Source organism: Peromyscus californicus, unplaced genomic scaffold, assembly GCF_007827085.1.
Source record: "Peromyscus californicus insignis strain IS unplaced genomic scaffold, ASM782708v3 Scaffold_8__1_contigs__length_139910024, whole genome shotgun sequence".
NCBI lineage: Eukaryota > Metazoa > Chordata > Mammalia > Rodentia > Cricetidae > Peromyscus > Peromyscus californicus.
Genome location: NW_026294606.1, coordinates 82,822,273 through 82,841,613, shown reverse-complemented (window position 1 = coordinate 82,841,613; position 19,341 = coordinate 82,822,273). Strand labels below are relative to the sequence as shown.

The following is a 19,341-nucleotide window of genomic DNA, read 5'->3' as shown; positions in this document are numbered from 1 at the left end:
GGCGTGTGCCACCACTGCCCGGCTTTATATAATTTAAGATTGCAGCTATACATTAGCTTAGGGTATAAAAGTCAAGTACATGGAAAAGCCAAGACCTGTAAAGTTTTGTTGTTCTTTTAAGTCAGGCTTGGCAAACAGGCTGAGTACATAGTAGGGCAGCAGTCTTCTCAAGTCTTAAGTGACCTCACCATGAATTATTAACTTTGGCTGTGAGATCTAATGAAAGTTCTAATCCTTTAGAATAGAAGGGAAATTTTCCTAATACTGCATTGCCACAAAGGTGTGATTTCTCTGTTTGTTTCAGGTTAACAGGTTATCACAGTGCTCACGTCTAGGCAGAAATGATGGTTCCAGGTAATGGTGTAATGGAATCCTGAGTGTCGTGTGTTCCTCCTCCTCCTATGTTGATGCTGGGAAGCAAATTTCTGTTGTGAGATGGAATATACTTCTCTGGTCATTTTGTGCCAGATAGTGGGTGCTGGTTTTAGCCCTTATGGCTGCGCCACTGTTAACACTGTTAACTCACTCTTTGAGCGACTATGATATTTATACTTATACACTGGGAGCTGGGAAGGGAGATTGGTGCCAAGACCTGTTTAAGTGATGGAAAACTAACAGCTCTAGCACTGATGTTACTCAAAATACACATCATTGTAATCCTTGGGAATGATTTAGGGAATAATTTTGTTTTCTTCTGCTAGGGGACTTCCCTTATCGTATTAGTACACATCGATCTTCATGTGTGGTGTTACGCACTTGTCTCAAAGGTGACAATATAGTTCTTTTTTAGATTTATTTATTATATATACAGTGTTCTGCCTGCATGTGTGCCTGCAGGCCAGAAGAGGGCACCAGATCTCATTATAGGTGGTTGTGAGCCACCATGTGGTTGCTGGGAATTGAACCCAGGACCTCTGAAAGAGCAACCAGTGCTCTTAACCCCTGAGCCATCTCTCCAGCCCGACTATATAGTTCTTATTTATTTGTTTTATTTATCTATTTATGGGGTCTCGTGTGGCCCAGGCCAGCCTCTACTCCTTATGTGGCCAAGGATGATCTTGTACTTCTGATTCTCCTGTCTTCACTCCACAGGTTCTGGGATTACAGGCCCATGTCACTACTCACAGTTTGTGTAGTACCAAAGATTGAATCTAAGGGTTCCTCTGTGCTAGGCAAGTACATTCTGCCAAACCCATAGTTAAACCCCTAGCCTCTGTTTAATTTTTTAATTGCAAATTTTAAGTAATATTGACTGTCACAGGTAATTTATACACACTTAAAAACCAGAAATTACATCTTACAATTTTTATGTATGTGTTCCTTCTATCGAATTAAGATAACCATAACCAATGTTAAACTAAACAAGTGCTTTCTTTGCTTGGATAGTGTTGCCCATGTTGCGGTAGTGTTATCAAGTTTTCATGGTGTAGATGTGGATATTAAGTAGGATACTTCTGAGGCTGGCTTGTCTGTGGCTTTGTAGGTGAGCTTACTGGTTCCTGGGAAGGACTATTGTATTAGATGTATTTGGGTTTTTTATTGTTGTTGTTGTTGTTGTTTTTAGGTCTTACTATACAGCCCTGGCTGTCCTAGAACTCAATATGTAGACCAAGCTGGCCGCAAACTCAGAGATATCCACTTGCCTCTGTCTCCTGAGTGCTGGGATTAAAGGTGTGCAACACCATGTCTGGCATTTGTTAGAGGTTCTCTTAGGTAACTCTTAAAACTTGTATCCTAGGTTTCTCCTCTGCTGTGGTCCATCATGCTTCAGTGATACCATGATAGACACTGGCCTCAGTTTGTTGCTGATTGTGTTAATGCAGCCGATTGTGTTAATATGGACACATCCTAATTCCGCATGACTATTGTATTGAAGTGGTCGTTTATGGAGTGATTTATATGAGGAAATAGCAGAGGTCCCTGCGTATCATGCACTACTCTCAAGATCACTCTACGCACTGTTTTTCTCCTGGCTGTGACAGTATCTGACAAAAGCAACCTAAGAGGGTGTTTATTCTGGCTCACAATGTGGGGAACAGTCTGCTGTAATGGGGAGCCATGGTGGCAGCAGAGAGAGGCAGCATCCACAGTCAGGAGGGGACGGGGGAGGAGGAGGGAGACAGACAGATACAGACAGACAGAGAGAGCTGGTGCTCTCCTCACTTCCTCCTTTTATTCAGTCCAAGACTCTGGCCGGGGTGCAGCCCACTTTCAGGGTGGGTCTTCTGTTCTCATTCATACATCTCTGGGTACATCCTCATATCCGTGCCCAGAGATATGTCCTAGAAGAATCTAAATCTTTTCAGGTTGACAATGAAAATTACCTGCCACAATCATCTGAGGGACAAGAAGCAACTGTGTGCTTTGCATTTTCTTGTAATACTTTATTGAAGAAAAACAGCGCTGCATTCGGTGTAATTCTTCAGTAGACTATCCAAGCATTGTCTAAGTTCTACAATTCTAATTCTGTAGATACACTTCAAAGTTAGATGAAATAATTTTGTTTTCTTTTTTTGTTAAATGTCTTACATAGTATTTGGGATAATTTATCTAGACATAATGGTAAATAAGAGCAGTGTGGGTTGTTACTCTTAATTTGGTATTTTTCACGTGCCAGACAGTGACTCTTATTTAGACCCCATACTATCCTTATCAAGCGGGGTATTATTTTGTCATCATTCCAGTAACAAGTAACTAGAGGTAGAGGGCAGCCAGGTTTCTTGCTTACAATCATGTTAGTGTCAAGTGTTGAAGCCCAAATACCAGCCTAGGTAGCTTTGTCCAGAGCTAGACCTCTCCTCCATCTCCTTCACCACCAGGGCATTTGAAAGCCTGATAGGAATGCTGGCCCACTATCTCCATGTAAAAGCCTTACTTGGGCTAGCAAGATGGCTTAGCAAATAAAGGCACTTGCCTCCAAGCCCAGAAGATCTAAACTCAATTCTAGGATCCCACATGGTAGAAGGAGAGACTTAACTTGTGCAGACTGCTTTCCAACCTCCACATACATGCCACGACACATACACACCCACACAGACACACCATAAATAAATGTGATTAAACCTCAAATTACAAAATGAAAAACCAATAGTCTTTGGTCACTAGTCTTTGCATTGAATGCATCATTTCCTAGTGTGGTGTTCATCTCTGCTAAGTCCAATCCTCTCTTTGTGTGTGTAGATATGCCTCTTCATGTCCGCCGGAGCAGTGACCCAGCTTTAACTGGCCTCTCCACTTCGCTCAGTGATAATAACTTTTCCTCCGAGGAGCCCTCCAGGAAAAACCCCACCCGATGGTCCACGACAGCTGGCTTTCTCAAGCAGAACACCACTGGAAGTCCCAAAACGTGTGACAGGAAGGTAACCACTCCCACTTGTTTCTGCAACCCTTGACATCTTCTGTCCTTTGGTGCCAGTCAAGTGGGGTCAGGTGTTCCTTGGGCACAGACTGTGGCCCTGTGTGAGTGTTAGTGATTTTCTCATCAATATGAGGAGAAACTAATTTTCTGATAAAATTCAGTGCTGTCTATGGAGTATGGGGGATCCATGTTTTGAGTTGATAATATTTCCGTATGATTCTCCCCCTTTTCTTTTTCTTGTGCCTATGCCCCTCCCCCTTCTTTTTTCTTCCTCGGTCCCAGGGATGGAAACCAAGGCCTTAAACACATCAGGGAAGCTCCTTAACACTGAACTGTAAACCAGCCTCAGAAGAAAAACTTGAACAGGAAGCGTGGCCTTATAAAGTCCCTTTCTTATTTTGTTTCTGGTTTCTCTCTTCTCTCTTTATAGGAAATTTCTTTCTGCTTTCTGCCTGACCTTCTGGAGATATTTTATACAGGAGTGAGCAAATACCTCTGTTGGCTTAGGAAGTATATCCAAGAATTCAGAACATTATAGATGCAGAAGGATAAAAGCACACTTTTTGTATATCCAAGAATTCAGAACATTATAGATGCAGAAGTATAAAAGCACACTTCATGTATATCCAAGAATTCAGAACATTATAGATGCAGAAGTATAAAAGCACACTTCATGTATATCCAAGAATTCAGAACATTATAGATGCAGAAGTATAAAGCACACTTCATGTATATCCAAGAATTCAGAACATTATAGATGCAGAAGTATAAAAGCACACTTCATGTATATCCAAGAATTCAGAACATTATAGATGCAGAAGTATAAAAGCACACTTCATGTATATCCAAGAATTCAGAACATTATAGATGCAGAAGTATAAAAGCACACTTCATGTTTATCCAAGAATTCAGAACATTATAGATGCAGATGTATAAAAGCACACTTCATGTATATCCAAGAATTCAGAACATTATAGATGCAGAAGTATAAAAGTACACTTCATGTATATCCAAGAATTCAGAACATTATAGATACAGAAGTATAAAAGTACACTTCATGTATATCCAAGAATTTAGAACATTATATACGCAGAAGTATAAAAGCACACTTCATGGTTTTTATTCTGTTTCTTCCATCATTTTTTCCCAGGTTTCCCTTTGGAATGGAAGTGCGCTGTCTGGTCATAGTGCAACTCACTCTTTTTGTCCCACGTTACTTAGCCCAGTATCCACTGTGGTATATTAACATTATTTGCTGGGACCTTTATCACCTGCTCCTAGGGAACCCTACCATCCCATTCTGCCATGCCTCTAACCTCTCACCCAGTGAGCTTTAAGCCATGCTTTCATTTTTCATGGTTATATCTGCAGAGTAAGATTTTGTGAACATGTTTCACTGTAGCCATTAATTTCACACAGTCTGTGATGAGAAATGTGGAGGTGTTACCACACAGTGCCAATCACATTAATATCAAAATGGGCACAGCTTGAGATTGATTTGACTCATCCTTTGCATCTGTGTGAAAGTTCCTAGTGGAGTTTCTTTTAATTTTGTTTTACATTCCAACAAACTCCTGTCTTTATGAGTATTAGTTCAAATGAAAATAAAAGCCATGGGGTATGTACATCTAAAATGAGAAGAATCAGACCAGAGAGGTGGCTCAGAGGCAGAGCCCTTGCATGGCACACACAATCCAGGCTTTAGTCCCCAGCACAGTGATACTATAATAATAAAAACTGACAAGAGTCTGAAAGGGCAAACATAGAAGGCAGTGTAGTTTTGGGTTGTTGATGCTTATTGATTTAGCTGTTAGCCTTACTCTCCAAGAGTCTGCAAGGAACCACATTAGATTGCTTTCTCCTTGCAGCCAGTTTGAGCCCTGCGAGGACTTGAAGTAAACTGTCCAAAGAAGCAAAATTTATTTTCTGAATAGGCCTCATGGCATTTAATTTTTGTCAGAATTAATTTATATAAGTTTATAAGTTTACAAGTTTACAAGTTTATAAACAAGGGAAGTCTACAGTTCAAAAATATTTGTTTCAAGTGTGCTTTCATCCAGTCAGGTTTGGCAGGCCAGTGGTCTGAGTATAACCAGGCTCTATTTGTGACTCATTTAGTATCTTGGGTATGTATGTGACTGAGGTGTAGTTACAGCAGATAGATCGGTTTTTTTAAAATCATATTTCAAACATGAAAGTGTTTAATACTTAGAATTCCTTTCTCAAAAATTGTTGGAAAAATCCGCAGAACATGCCTGGCCTGGTACACATCTGGCCTGCTTCTAAGCAGGCGCATCCCAGCCGTCTGCACACTAGATATTATTCTGTTCTCACAGGAGCTTGCCTCGCCTGCAGAATGGAGGCGGAACCTCCAAATACTCTGAGTGGCAATAGACCAAGGAGCTTCCCCTTAATTACTGCCACTGGATTTTGAAGTTCCCACCACTAAATTCAGATAGGCAGAGTCATTTGTATGCAGTGCAGACTCTTCCTGGCTGAGGCTCTGGGGAGTGATCATCATCCTTCCCACTCCTGCCGCAGAGGAAGGCATGCAAGGGGCATATTGAGATGCTTAGAATAATTAACCAAATGCACTTCTGCCTCTGTAGTAAATAATATGTATCTGTCATTGTGAAACACCAGGGAAACCAGAAGAATAGAATAATGTAAAATCACCTGTGTCTCTAAAGCCCAGTAACTCCAACATTGAGATGTCAGTGGTGGGTCGCCGCACCTCCGCAAACAGGCTTTCATCAGCTCTCCGGAGCTAGGCAGGGTTGGACTTGATTAGTATTTGGATGGGGATACTGGTGAAACACACACACACCCACACACACATGCACACGCACACACACACACACACACACACGCACACATGCTATCTCAGCTTTGCATGCCTGCACACTCAGTATTCCTACATTTTTCTTCTACTACGAAGATTTTCTATTTGAATTTTATTAGAGAACATTTTTAACAATGTGAAATATTCTACTGTACAGTTTTCTCTGATTTATGTTCACTGTTGACCATTTTTGGTTTATCTCTTCTCACATTGTAAATATCCATGTTGGTACACAACCTTGAATATATTTTCTTTCTTAGAAATGGTGATTTTAACCAATAACACTTGGCTCTACTACACAGAATAGTATTCTCTGTTGCCCATGCCACACTTTCCCAAAGGCAAGGCCTAGGTTGATACAAGCCCCTAGATGACATTATGTCCTCACAAAGGATACAGATAGGTAGTGGGTAACAGTGTGTTTTTTTGTGTTTTTCTTGGTTAATTTCTCGGTTATTAATTTACTAATCTTGTCTAAATGGGAACTGGAGATCTGGCTCAGCAGTTAAGAGCATTTTACAGAAGACTCAGGTTTGATTTCCAGCACTCACAAGGCGGCTCTCAACTGGAGTCTGTTAACTGTAGCTCCAGTGGATTTGATGCCTCCACAGGCACCAGAAATATGGGTGGTGCACAGAGATGCATGTAGGTAAAACACCAATACACATAAAATAAAAATAAATAAATCTCAAATTATATGTTGTTAGTACTATAAAACATTTCACATCTGTCTGTCTGTCTGTCTGTCTATCTCATTCAATGTTTCTATGTTTTCAGCTATGAAAAGACCTCCCTTTTATTTTTCATATTAGGAAAGAGGATGGGAAGAAAGATTGCTCGCTGGTTGGCACAGAGCACGAAGTATAGTTCTTCTGAATCCATGAGAGCCCACCTATGGTGCATGATTTTAAGATGTTGTAGATTATTATCAATTTGTAGTGGGCATTTGGGCTGTAGAGGCAAAGGCAGATGGATCAAGTGGGATGACGAAGTATACTTCCCCTATGGAGTTTAGGGCCAGTATGCATAGGCGTTCATGATGCTGAGTTGGCTAGACCTCTGAGAGTAGGTTTCTGTGCAATTCTGGGATTCTTTATATACTTTATTTGGGTATGAGAGGTGGAGGAGGGCAGGGAAGGGAACCTTGCATTTTTTGGAGTTCTCTCGGGTATCACTCAGTCCTGTGTGCAGCATTTCCTCGCTGTCTACCTTTCCACTGTAGTAGAGACAGTGTGGAAAGTGGCTTGTTAGGCACTGGTTTTCACCCGAGATTTCACGTGCAGTCGACACTTGATTTTAACCTGTGTGGATATGTAAGTCATTTCCCTGCCTCCCTCCCTGGTCCTCCTTATTCTGAGTCAGTATAGCTGTGTGTCTGAGTCCGTGACCTGGTCATATAAAAAGCAGCAGGGGCACTCAGCAGAACTGGCAAGCGGGGAGTTCAGTGGGTAAGACCACGCCTCCACAGTGTGGTGTCACAAGCAGCGGTGTCCCCCCTAAATGTTGACAGGTGAAGCTTTGATGAGTCATTTACCTCCTCCCTTAGAAATTAAACAGCGGTAGATTTAGCATGAAAGTACACGTTGGCAAATTTCCAAGAAAGAGCCTTTTCCAATTAGCGGAGGGGGAAAAAAGCCATAATAAAAACACCTCACGATGCTGTCAATGGCTTTTAAATTATTCATTGGTTTTTCAGAGAGAGGCTTTGGAATGTTTCTTACCCCCTGGCTTTCTCATTTCTCTGTTTACTGGCCATGCTTAGTGTGCTCTTGAGGTTCCCCGACACATGGAGCCACTTGGAAAAGGAGCTTTCTAACTGAGGCCTCTGCCATCTCTTTCCCTTTGAGAAATGAGAGCTTTCTCCTAACTTCAGAGTGGTGTGTGTGTGTGTGTGTGTGTGTGTGTGTGTGTGTGTGTGTGTGTGTGCGCGCGCGCGCGCACGCACGCATTCTAGAGTTCATGTGGATGCATGTGTGCTTGTGTGAGTATGGAGGCAAGAAGCTGGCAATAGGTGTCTCCCTTAGCTGCTCTCCACTCTTTTTTGAGACAGGCTCTCCCACCGAACCTGCAGTTTCAAAGCTTTGGCTAGGTTGGCTAGCCAGTGAACTCCAGGAGTCTACCAGCCTCTGCTCCCCCGCACCGGGGTGACTGAGGCAGGCCCCAACACTGGGCTGAGGATTCAAGCTCAGGTCCTTGCTTTGCTGACTGCACCATCACCCCATCTTTTAAATATTTTTCCAGGAAGCTCAAGATGAAACCTAGGGCCTCATGCATCAGCGCTTTTCCCCGCACCTGTACTTCTAGGTTTTGAAATTAATTTGAATAGTCATTTCCTTTAGTATATTTTAAGGCACCACAAACATTTTTACTTTCTATGGTAATACTACTGTGCTTTTTAATTATCAAATAATGGGAAGTATAAAGAGGCAGGTAAGTCCTTTGAAATCATGAAGAAGTGTAATGCCAAGGCAGAGATTGTGTGTGCAGTCATGGAGACAGTAGCTGTCCTTACCGGAGTGGCGAGTCTGTCGGCAGGATGCTTTAATTCCCAGCAAACGTCCTAATTTCTGTGGTTTTGATTTTGCTATATCTCATAAATATTAGTATTTGCAGAATATTCTCTCTTATACTTGACTTTCTAGACTTCATGTCTATTAATGTTATTTGGTGGGTTTTCTGTGGTTGACATTTATATTTTTGCCTATATTATTTCTCATGAAAGTAAATTTTAGGGCTGTATTTCAGAGACTATCTCTAAATGTTAACTTATGTTGACACCTCTTTTTTTAAATTAGATTTCTGAGCTAGACTCACCTTATAAGATGTATAGTTTTAATGTCACTGTTGTTTCACCTAAGTTCATGATTGGAAAGCATGAAGTACTTAACGTATAGCTTTGTGAGAAGTCCTAGGCATGCTGGAGGTATGTGTGCATGAAACGAACATGAAGTGGTATACTTTTCTAGTTCCAAACCTGTCTTGTCGAATAGCTCCATGTTTCTCTTGTGGACTTACACAGGGAAGAGAGAGAAAGGTGGGGGAGGAAGGGAAGGAGGAGAAGAGAAGGGAGAATGGAGAGAGCAGGAAGGGGAGAGAGGATTCAAACTTGGGTCCTTGCTTTATTGATTGATCCATCATCCTGTCTTCTAAATCGTTTCCTGTGGTGCCTAGAATGAACCCAGGCCATCTTGGTTGCAGGCTGGTGCTTTGCCCTCAGCTGTACTCTTGTCTAGAGAGGGGCAGGGACGGGGGAGTCTTCAAAGCTTCTCTGTCCACTCTGGAACTCCACCCTTTCTGTGTGGTACCCAGCGTATAGAAAACAGATAATGTCCTTGCTGGTGAGGAGCCAGGAATCCCTGTAATCGCAGCCCTAGAGAGAGGCTGAGACAGCTGACGGACAACCTCCAGTTCAGCTTTCACTGCACAGTGTGACCCTGTCTCAACAGGTAGTGAGGAGGAGAGGAGAGGGAAAGAACACATAGGCTGTCATGGTTATTCTGAGATCGCTTCCTTTTAGGCATAATAATAACAATAGTAATAGCAACAGTAATAATAATAATAATAATAATAATAATAATAATAATAATAAACATAGCAGAACCGAATCTGGTGCATTTATTTGCTTTTGTGACATTTAACTTCTTTTCATACTTGGATTACACACTTAATCATTTTAAAATTCAAGTCAATTAAAATGAACTTATTCTAAAGTGCTTTAAAGCTGCCTTACAGCCAACCGTGGCTTGAAACACTGTCCTCCAGTCTAGACAGAACCAGAACTGGAAACAGCATTTCTGTGCTGAGGGCAGTGGCTGGGTTCTGGCCTTTGTGCGTCCCTCATGTTTTCGGTCTGCAGAGCTTTTCAGTGCAGGAGGTTCCGACTCCCAGCTTCAAAGATGAGAACTTCATAGCTCATTCAGACTTGACACCTCCAAAATTTGCCTGCTCTGGGTTTTCGAACATAAGAAATGCTTACATTTGATATGTAGACTAATCATTAGTATCAAAACCTCCTGTACCCTGTTCTAAAGCGTTCTCTGCTTACTTCCTTTTTCTCCCCCTTTAAAGGTTTTTATTTATGTGTATTTTGTCTCTCTGTGGTACTTCATGTGTGTTCAGGTTCCCACAGAAGCCAGAGAAGGCATTTGGACCAACTGGAGCTGGACTGGCTTGTTCTGGGAGCCCCACTCAGGAACTCTGAAAGAGCAGCAAGTACTCCTAACTACTAGACCATCTCCCAAGCCCTTCTGCTTACTGTTTTTTTAATTATTGATTTTTCGAGACAGGGTTTCTCTGTGTAGCTTTGGAGCCTTTCCTGGAACTCACTGTGTAGCCCATGCTGGCCTCGAACTCACAGAGATCCACCTGCCTCTGCCTCCCGAGTGCTGGGATTAAAGGCGTGCGCCACCACCGCCCGGCTTCTGCTTACTTCTTTATTCTTGTATTTATATATGATGTCCATATTTGCCATTCCCCTTTACATCCTCACCCATTTCAAAACCAATTATCTCTCTGGTTTCTATTCTTGGTAATATATTCTTTCAAACTCTTGGTCAAGTTGTAAATGCAATTTCCTATAGTTTATATTTCTGGGAGCCTAGCCTTTAACAGCTGAGCCATCATCTCTTCAGCCCACAATTTGATTTTTTTTTTTTCAAAGTAGAAGCTGAGGAGATAGCTCAGTCAACAAAGTGATTGCTGTTGCGAGCACATCGCGCCGACTTCAGTCCCCAGAATGTGCGTGTTAAAAACCAGCTGCAGTGGCAGCATGGTGTGCAACCCCACCGCTGGAGGTGGGGGCAGTGGACCCCTGACTTTCTGCCAGCCAGTGTCGCTGAGCATGGTTGAGCCCCAGGTCAGTGAGAGGCCCTGTCTTAAAGGTGGACAGTGCCTGAGGAGTGACAGAGAAGGTTGTCCCCTGGCCTCCACACACATGTGAGCCTGCCTGCTTTCAAGTCCTTCCCTACACACAAACACGAATACACATGTCCATGCACACACATATGTGAAATATAATACCCTAGTACCCTTGATCAGCTGGCTGTCAAGAAGAAAATGTTCTTAGTTATTTGCAGGCTAAGTGTAGATGGGGTTGCTACAGTAACCCCCCCCCCCCAATCCTAAATGAACAACAGAGATGGCGTCAAATCACCCCCACCCAGCCCCAAGACAGCTTAAAAGGAGGTCCTGCTGAGACCCAGGTCTTAGATTGCTGGTTGCATCATGTTTTTCCCGTTGAAGAGCTCTATGCCCATGAATTCCCCTCTGTTTCATGTATTAAGAGACTTTAAATTGGACTCAGTGCCATTTGGAGCTTTTAGTTAGTGGCGGTTGTAATCATCAGGACAAGAGCCTGCCTGCAGGTGCCAACCACACCTGGTCCAGGCTGTTAGTGACCCGTTTCTTCTGTCTCTGTGATACATCTAGGATATCATCGGCTTCCGTGTACGCTAAACAGTACAATTTGTGCTCAAAATTATGAAGTCCAGAGGTGCTGTTGGAAAAAGATTTGAGCTTGGATATGATATTTTTACCATCTATAAGTAGAAATCCCAACTGAAGTTGGGATCTTTCAGGAATACCTTCAGAGAGACACACACAGAGCACAGAGGGAAATGAGTCTGTTTCGCCTGCTTTCTGAGACACAAGGACCGAGAAATAGTCCTGAGTAGACAATATTGACTTCAAAATTCCCAGTCTTCACCCACTTACAAGGATTTTGGCCTTACTTCATCATTTGAAGTCGCTTGCATATGAAGCTTTTGATAATTTTGCTTATAAATTTAACTGTTTCATGTCACAAAGTTGGATCCAGCCTTTAGTAGCCCTCCCATTGATGAAAGTATCAGCTTGGGGCAGGAGCACCTACAGCGTGGTTCACCTCGGAGCGTCCTTGGTGCCGTTATGTTCAGCTGCCCTTGGAGTTGTGAGTTCTAGCCTAGGGTTTAGCAATGTAGGAACAAAAATGGTTCTCATTTGTATTAGGCAGCTTCACTTTAATGTAACAAGATAGAGAGAGGAAGCAGTTAATTGGACCATGACTAACCGTGACTTGGGGTCCTGGGCTAGAGCTTGGCATTAACAAGACCATGAGAGAAGAAAACATATAGGAAAGAATGAGGTCTGTAGGTTACCAGTCCTTTGCCAGTTCCGTCTGATAGTTTCAGAAACATGGCAGCTTCAGAGAAGGATGACGTCAGAGGAAGCTGGACAAAGAGCGTACTAGGGCTCTTTGTACCGTCTTTGCAACTTTTTCTGGAAATCTAAACATTTTTTCCCCAAAAAATATAGTACCAGATCTTAGCGCTGTAGATATCACCCACATATATGACTCAGAGGTGACGTTAGCAGACTGGAGAACCGAATGTGGAGGACCATAGTGCCCCTTGTGACTCTTGAACCTGCTGACACTCAGGCTATAGCCCATTGTCTTGTTTCTCTCTCGAAATGAGATACTTTTAAAGTTCTTCATTTGATTTTATTAATTACCGATGCATTGTTAGAGCCTTTCTGTTGTAAGTCTACATTTGAGAAATAAATGGTCACTGGTTTCAGATGGAGTGAATTGTTATGGCTGCAAATCCACACTTTTATATCTAATTTATGTGAGCTACCCAGATGCCATCCTTGGTTTGTTCCTGATTTAGTCAAAGTAAAATTTTTGGGTGTGGCAAGATTTCAACAGAGGTACTCAAGAGTCTCTTCACCCCTTCATTGCTTTAGAGTTATAATGTTTAATTGTGACTTGGGGAGCAAGTGATTTCCTTGCATATCAGTGCCCTGCTCCCTTTGTCTGCCAGAGTGGTGGGTAGAAAGTCTTTTTCCTTTAGAGGTCCCACCTCCATTTCTTCCTGCTTCCTGTGGAGAGGTGTAATTCCCAAACGTACATCTCCAGAAGCAGTGCTTTTAGTTTATGAGCAGTATGCAGGGTAGGATTATGACATGTATAAACATTTTCAGAAATGCGCCCATGGACACAGCTTACCTGAAGAAGCATTTGGAAGATGAAGAGGAAAGCTGAGGGGATTATAGCCAAGGAACCTGCTCTGAAATCCCCACCTGTTCTGTCAATCCTCTAGACCTTTTAAGCTTAGTATTTTTTGAGAACGAAGTGTTTGTACTTTGCTTTGGCAGGGTGATGGCATATGGCACAAGTATCTTGATTTTGAAATTTGAGTAATCTCTTTAAATCCACATCCGATGAAAAATGTGTAGGTACATCCATCCGAAGACTTACCTGTGTGTGTTCGGATGATAGTGAGAATGAGACCCTGTGGACCTGGCACCTGCTGTTCACTTCCTCTGCCTGCCTCCCAGCATGCTGCCTCCTTCCCTTGGCAACATGCCACTTTATTTCTACTATTAGATTCGAGATAAAAACATTTACAGTCATGTGTTTATGGAAGAAATGGGAATAGACACTTCTTACCTTCAAATTCAGAAGTACACAAACTGTAAAATGTTTTTGAGTTGCTTTAGACTTTGATTTGTTTTTCAAAATTAAATGGCAGTAATCAAATAAAGCTCTTTATGTTGTTGTAGCTCAACAAGATTAGCCAGAGATTGGGGCTGTGGCTCCGTGAAAGAGCATTTGCCTAGCATATGACAGGACCCAGGTTCTACCTCTAGTGGGATACTCACCACCCCAGCACATGCACATACACATTCCCAGCCTCTCCGAGTGTTTCACATTTAACCTAACGTGAAGTACTTATGTGCTGTTTTCTCCTTTTACACTTTGTTGGAAGAGTGGACCTGCCTGTTTTGTTGTCAACTTGACACAAGTTACAGTTACCTGAGAAGAAGCAATCTTAATTGAGAAACTGCCTCCAATAATTAGCCTGTGGGGAAGTTGGTAGGGCATTTTCTCGATTAATTGTTGATGTGGATATTCTCCTTGGGGGCAATACCACCCCAGGGAGAGCCTTAAGAAAGGCTGAACAAGCCGTGAGGAACAAGCATCACCCCTCAGTGGTCTCTGCTTCAGTTCCTGCCTCCAAGTTCCTGCCCTGACTTCCCTCAGGGATGGACTCTTACCTGGAAGTGTAAGCTGAAATGAATCCGTTCCTCCCAAGTTGCTTTTGGTTACTGTATTTTATCACACAGTAGGAACCTAACTAAGATGAGTGGGTAGTCAGAATAGTAGTCCGGTTTTCTCTGGCTGATTGCCTATGCTGTCAATCCAGGAACGTTAAGTGGCCATGTTACTTTCTTTGAAAGACCTTACAAATGAGACCATGAAAGCTTTTGTTCTCTCTGACTGTTCCCCATCAGCTCCCTTCTGTAGCATCTCAGAATTCAGGAGAAAGCACTTTGGTAACTCAGAAAAAAAGGAAATTCCCCTCTCAGGTCCTCCTCCCCAACCTTCAGCATGTTTTCCAAGAGAAAGAGGATTCTTACTTGTGTGTGGAAAGAGGTTCTTGTAATGAGACACAATTGTCAAGCAGATGCTTTACCGTGTTTGCTCTGAAGACTAGTTAGTATGTGCTGGTCTCCTGCTATCGCTACCGTAAATATAATTCATCTGTGGAGGCTGCACTTGCTGTATAAAAACTAAGGAGGTCGGGGTGTAAGAATCAGAGGATATCAGAAACTCCTCCCTTTCCCATGGAAGCTAACTGTAAGTAGATGAAGAGGGAGTTGTACCTTCTCCTTACTCAGAACCATTGAGGAATGGGGTGCAGTGCTGGGTCCCCATAGGTACTGCCCATTGGTCCACATCATGCAGAGCATGCCCTGTAACTTGCCGAGTCTGTTTCTTCTTTCAGACACAAGGGACTTAAGTCGGATTCTCTCTAGTATTCCTTCCAGCTTCTCAATTCTACCTTGAGGACTTGGAGGGTGGAACACTGCTCAGCTTGTGCAGAGTCCAGGGCTGACCCCAGCTCTGAAGAAAAAAAATTCATAAAGAAATTACCTGGCATTGTGAGCTATTTAGGTAAATGAGTAACAATTAAGGAAGTTGCTCCAAACTTAAGAGCCTAAGTGAGTTTGGGTATTTGTCCTTTGATGCTCTGGTCTGTTCTCTGAGCCTGTCAGCCGGCTCTAGAGAGAGTCAGACATCTTGCCCATCTTTTCCTCAGGCCGGAATCTCTAGGTTCTGCACAGCCCTCTTTATACAGGAACCATCCATGTTTCTAGCCTATGCTGACCTGTGTTCCCAGGGATGGTTTTCTTGTTTGAGAGGAACCTTGTCACCAACTTCTGCAAGATAAAACCACAATACTTCCTTTTGCTTTTATCAAGTCTTTCAACCCAGAGCGTTGGCTTTCTCTGGAAATGCATTGTGGACATTCCTGTAAGTTTTACATGGACCTTCTGGAGTTCAGTGCCAGCAGGGTTTTTGTGTATTCTTATCATTCTCAATGAGCTAAATAAACAACTGGAGATGTTTCTGTCGTATATAGAGAGTGATAGTTCAGAGTTTTCAGGATGCTAGATGGTACTTGTACCTAAAATCCCAAAGGAGGGAAGCAGAAAAATTAGATGTGTACAAAATAAGGGATAGAATTTTATATGTTACCATTTTGCTTGGATAACTAATTATGATGAATAGTATAAAGCTGTCTAAGTTTTTTGTATTACTGTAGTTATGTTGGAATAAATTTTGTGTGTGTGTGTGCACACACACACACACACACATAAATATTCCTAATCCTTTATTTTTTCCATGACTCTGGGGAGTTATTAAGTACAAAGAAAGGATAGGAAGGAAACTGTATATGCACACTAACATTGTTTATACTTACTTAGGAGCTGGTCATTAGCCCAGGGTAAGATGAAATATCAGAACAAGGTGTTATTGTCCTTATCTGCAGGAACACATCCCCCCACAACCCCCAGGTGGTGCTTAAACCCTTAGGCAGTCCTGTACCTCCCAGTCAGTGTTTTTCCATCTTAATTCAGGACTGCTCATGCTGTGGCTGTTGTCATTGGAAGCCCCACAGCACAGGAGCCCTTCATTCCCTCCATATTTGCATGGATTGAAGATTGTTTCTGGTGATCAACCTCGGCATGTGGCCTTTTCTCTCATTATTAAGTTGAGGACCTTCACCTTTTCAATAGAAAGGAAATAGGATGTCACAGTCTCTTCTGGGTTACTTCACCACACTTGCATCCTGAGCTGCTGGGAAGAGAAATAAAGGATCACCTGGTCCCAAGATCCATGCTATGCTGTTACCTGGCTGATAACTGTCTGTTCCTCAGTGACTTGTGGGCAGGTAGTGTACACAGTGTGGGGACTCAATAGGACATTACTCATCTCCTGGCTGGGCTAGACTAAGACAGCTAGAGATCTTGTTCTGCAATTTAAAACAATGGTTTATTTCTGTAATTTTTCCTTTGGATTTTTTGGACTTCAGCTAGTCATGGGTAATGAAGACTTTAGAGAATTAAGTCATAGATAAGAGGGCTGCACTTCAACATAGCCATGCATGTGGGGTAAGCCATGCTAACACAGAGCACTCATCTTGCCCTGGAGTTGCCCGAGCTCAAGCCATTCAGCACTGATATAAGTTCTACAAAACGTAACAAATTATTACAGCATGGCATAAAATAACCCTTGTGCTATGTGTGTATTAGTTGGGGTTCTGTAGAGGAACAGAAAGGATAGAATGGATATATACTGCAAAAGGCATTTGTTAGATTGCCTTACATGATTCAGTCTGAGAATCCTGTAACTGTTCAGTCCACAAGGCTGGATGCCTCAGCAAGTAAAATCTAACCCAAAGGTCTGGAGGGTTTCTGGAGAGCTGCTGGTCTTGGGTATGTACTAGAAGGCCAAGGAAGCTGGTCTTGATGCTGGTAAATAATAGCAACAGCAGCCACGGTGTTGATGCAAGGATCGAAGGCTGCAGGCAGGCACCCCAATTTTCCGTCAGATCTCCTTATACCTGGGTCTCTGCAACAAGGTGGACTCTTGGGGCATATGTGAAAACTAAGCAAAATTTGTGTTTGGTTCTCATCCCCAAGTTGCCTCGAATGTATGCAGATCCTCAAATCCAGGTGGTGCTGGTGGAAGTTGTGTCTAAAACACTAGCCTCAGGCATTTTGCAAAAGGCATTTTGTTCAACTTCTACTATATTTGGTGTGAGATCCATTATTTTCCTTATTTCTAAAAGTCTTCATAAGCATGTCATTGGTCCACACTGGTAACAACTACTACACTCTCTGCATTTACAATGTAGCTGTTGAACCTTCTTTTGATGGGTAAGCTAGTCTCATAGTTCCTCGTTAAGTATCCTGAAAATCAATTTCTTTGCTCCCGGGTGTCATTTCTTAAAGAAATGATAAGCTGAGGCTGCTGAGATGACTTGGTGAGGTTGAGTAAGGACTGATGCTCTGAATTTGACCATCCCCTGGACTCACTTGGCAGGGAGGGGGAGAACTGATTTGTTCAAGTTGTCCTGTCTCCACATGCATGTGCCCTCGCCCGAAAGAATAATTGTCGTAATAAAAAAAAGAAGGAAAAGGTGTTAAAGTGCAGAATCGAATTCTTTTTAAAGTCAGGACTCCTGTGTCAAAAAATGTGTGAGTTTAAAGTCTTAACATCACACAGGAGTCCTTTGGATCATGTGATACAAGGAGGGTACAAATGTGAAATTTTCATATGTTGAATAGTTTGTATTTTACAATATCGTGAGACTTAGTGGTTTTTAAAAATATACATGCAATTGTAATTGTGCGTCCATCACCGTCATGGTAATCATGAAACAATCTTCATGTTCGCAGCATTGTGGATAAGGTGGGCTGTCAGGTTTCCCAGAGAGAAAGCCCCCCCTTAGCCTGCCAGAAGTCAGCTGCTGTCGAGCAGTGGGTAGCTCTGTGGAATTTCTTCTTGTTGACTTGTGGTTGGCTTCAGGAGAGGTGTAGTGGAATTCTCTTACCCGCCTTCCCTGGAAGAGGTCTGTCCCACAGGCAGCTTGCCAGGGAGCTGCAAGTTAATATGCATTTCCCAGGCCAGGGACTTTCTACACTTGCTGATGACATCAGAGCATTCAGGTGACAGAAGAGTCCCCAATCACAGCAGCCACACCTGCTTCTCTCTGACAAGAGGGACAGTCCTCCCGAAGACTAGTGGCTGTATGGGACAGCCTCTTATGTGGAAATTTTATAATAAACAAAACAAAACAACAAAAGGACAGTGGTTCCTTATACTGTTTTTTTTTTTTTTTTTTGTATGTAATCTTTTAGATGAAGTCCTAACTTAACTGTAATAAATCATTGCCTGTCATTAGCAACCTCAGTTGTCATTACTGTTTTATGGTTTAATAAATCATTATGTTATCTGAACTCTCTACTTATTTAACCATTCATTCATTTATTTATTTTCTTATTTATTTACAGGGTATCTCACTCTGTAGCTTAAACTGGCTTAGAACACACTGTGTAGCTCAGGCTGACCTTAGACTTGCTGCGATCCTTCTGCCTCAGACTTCTGTGTACCAGGATTGCAAGCACGTGCTACCATGCTCAGCATATTTTTATGTCTAAAGGAAAATATTTGCTAGTTTGACAGTTTGCTAGTGTACAGAATTTTTGCATTACTTTGGTTGTGGAGAGAAAGAGATTTAAATGGATATTTTCTAATTTATTACTAACCTTTTATGGGCTTTTACAAAAATAATGTGAAGGGAGAAAAGATTTGATGGTTTGGTTTTCCTGTTTTTAATTTGTGAAATATCAGATTGAAGATACTTTGCTAGAAGTTTTCATATTTTTATAGTTAGAATCTATAAATGAGCATATATAATCTTGCATAGATAAGATTAAGACAACTATATTTTAAAATATTATCCCCAGACATGTTTCAAATGAGAATAGAGTGTATTATACATATTTCAATGGGCAGTCATGACAAACCACATGTTATGATATAGCAAAAGCATTTCATATTTGATGCTTAGTCTTACACTTTCCTCATAAACACAGAATACACTTCCAGGCCCATGTTCCCTGTGTGTACTTCACCCCAACTTTAGGTAAGGTTATGGAGAAGAACGTGTCTAAATTGTTAGAGAGCGTGCATGATATTATTAACACAATAAAGGATATGTTTCATGGGGATTAAAATATATTTTCAACCTTCTTTACTCAGTTGGTAATGGTTTAAGAGTGCTATAATTTGCAAGTCTTTATACAT

The 19,341-nt window shown here is 42.0% G+C and overlaps 1 protein-coding gene across 23 annotated transcripts in view; it reads left to right on the top strand.

Annotated features, from left to right (window-relative positions):
• Pard3 (par-3 family cell polarity regulator) overlaps positions 1-19,341 on the top strand; it is a 559,894-nt gene that overhangs the window by 240,871 nt on the left and 299,682 nt on the right. For 22 of the 23 annotated variants that reach the window (XM_052726921.1, XM_052726930.1, XM_052726931.1 and 19 more), the window contains exon 4: positions 3,181-3,359. The exons of the other annotated variant lie outside the window; for it this stretch is intronic. In XM_052726921.1, coding sequence (XP_052582881.1) covers positions 3,181-3,359 — 179 coding nt within the window. The remainder of the gene's footprint in view (positions 1-3,180; positions 3,360-19,341) is intronic. 23 annotated transcript variants of the gene reach the window in all.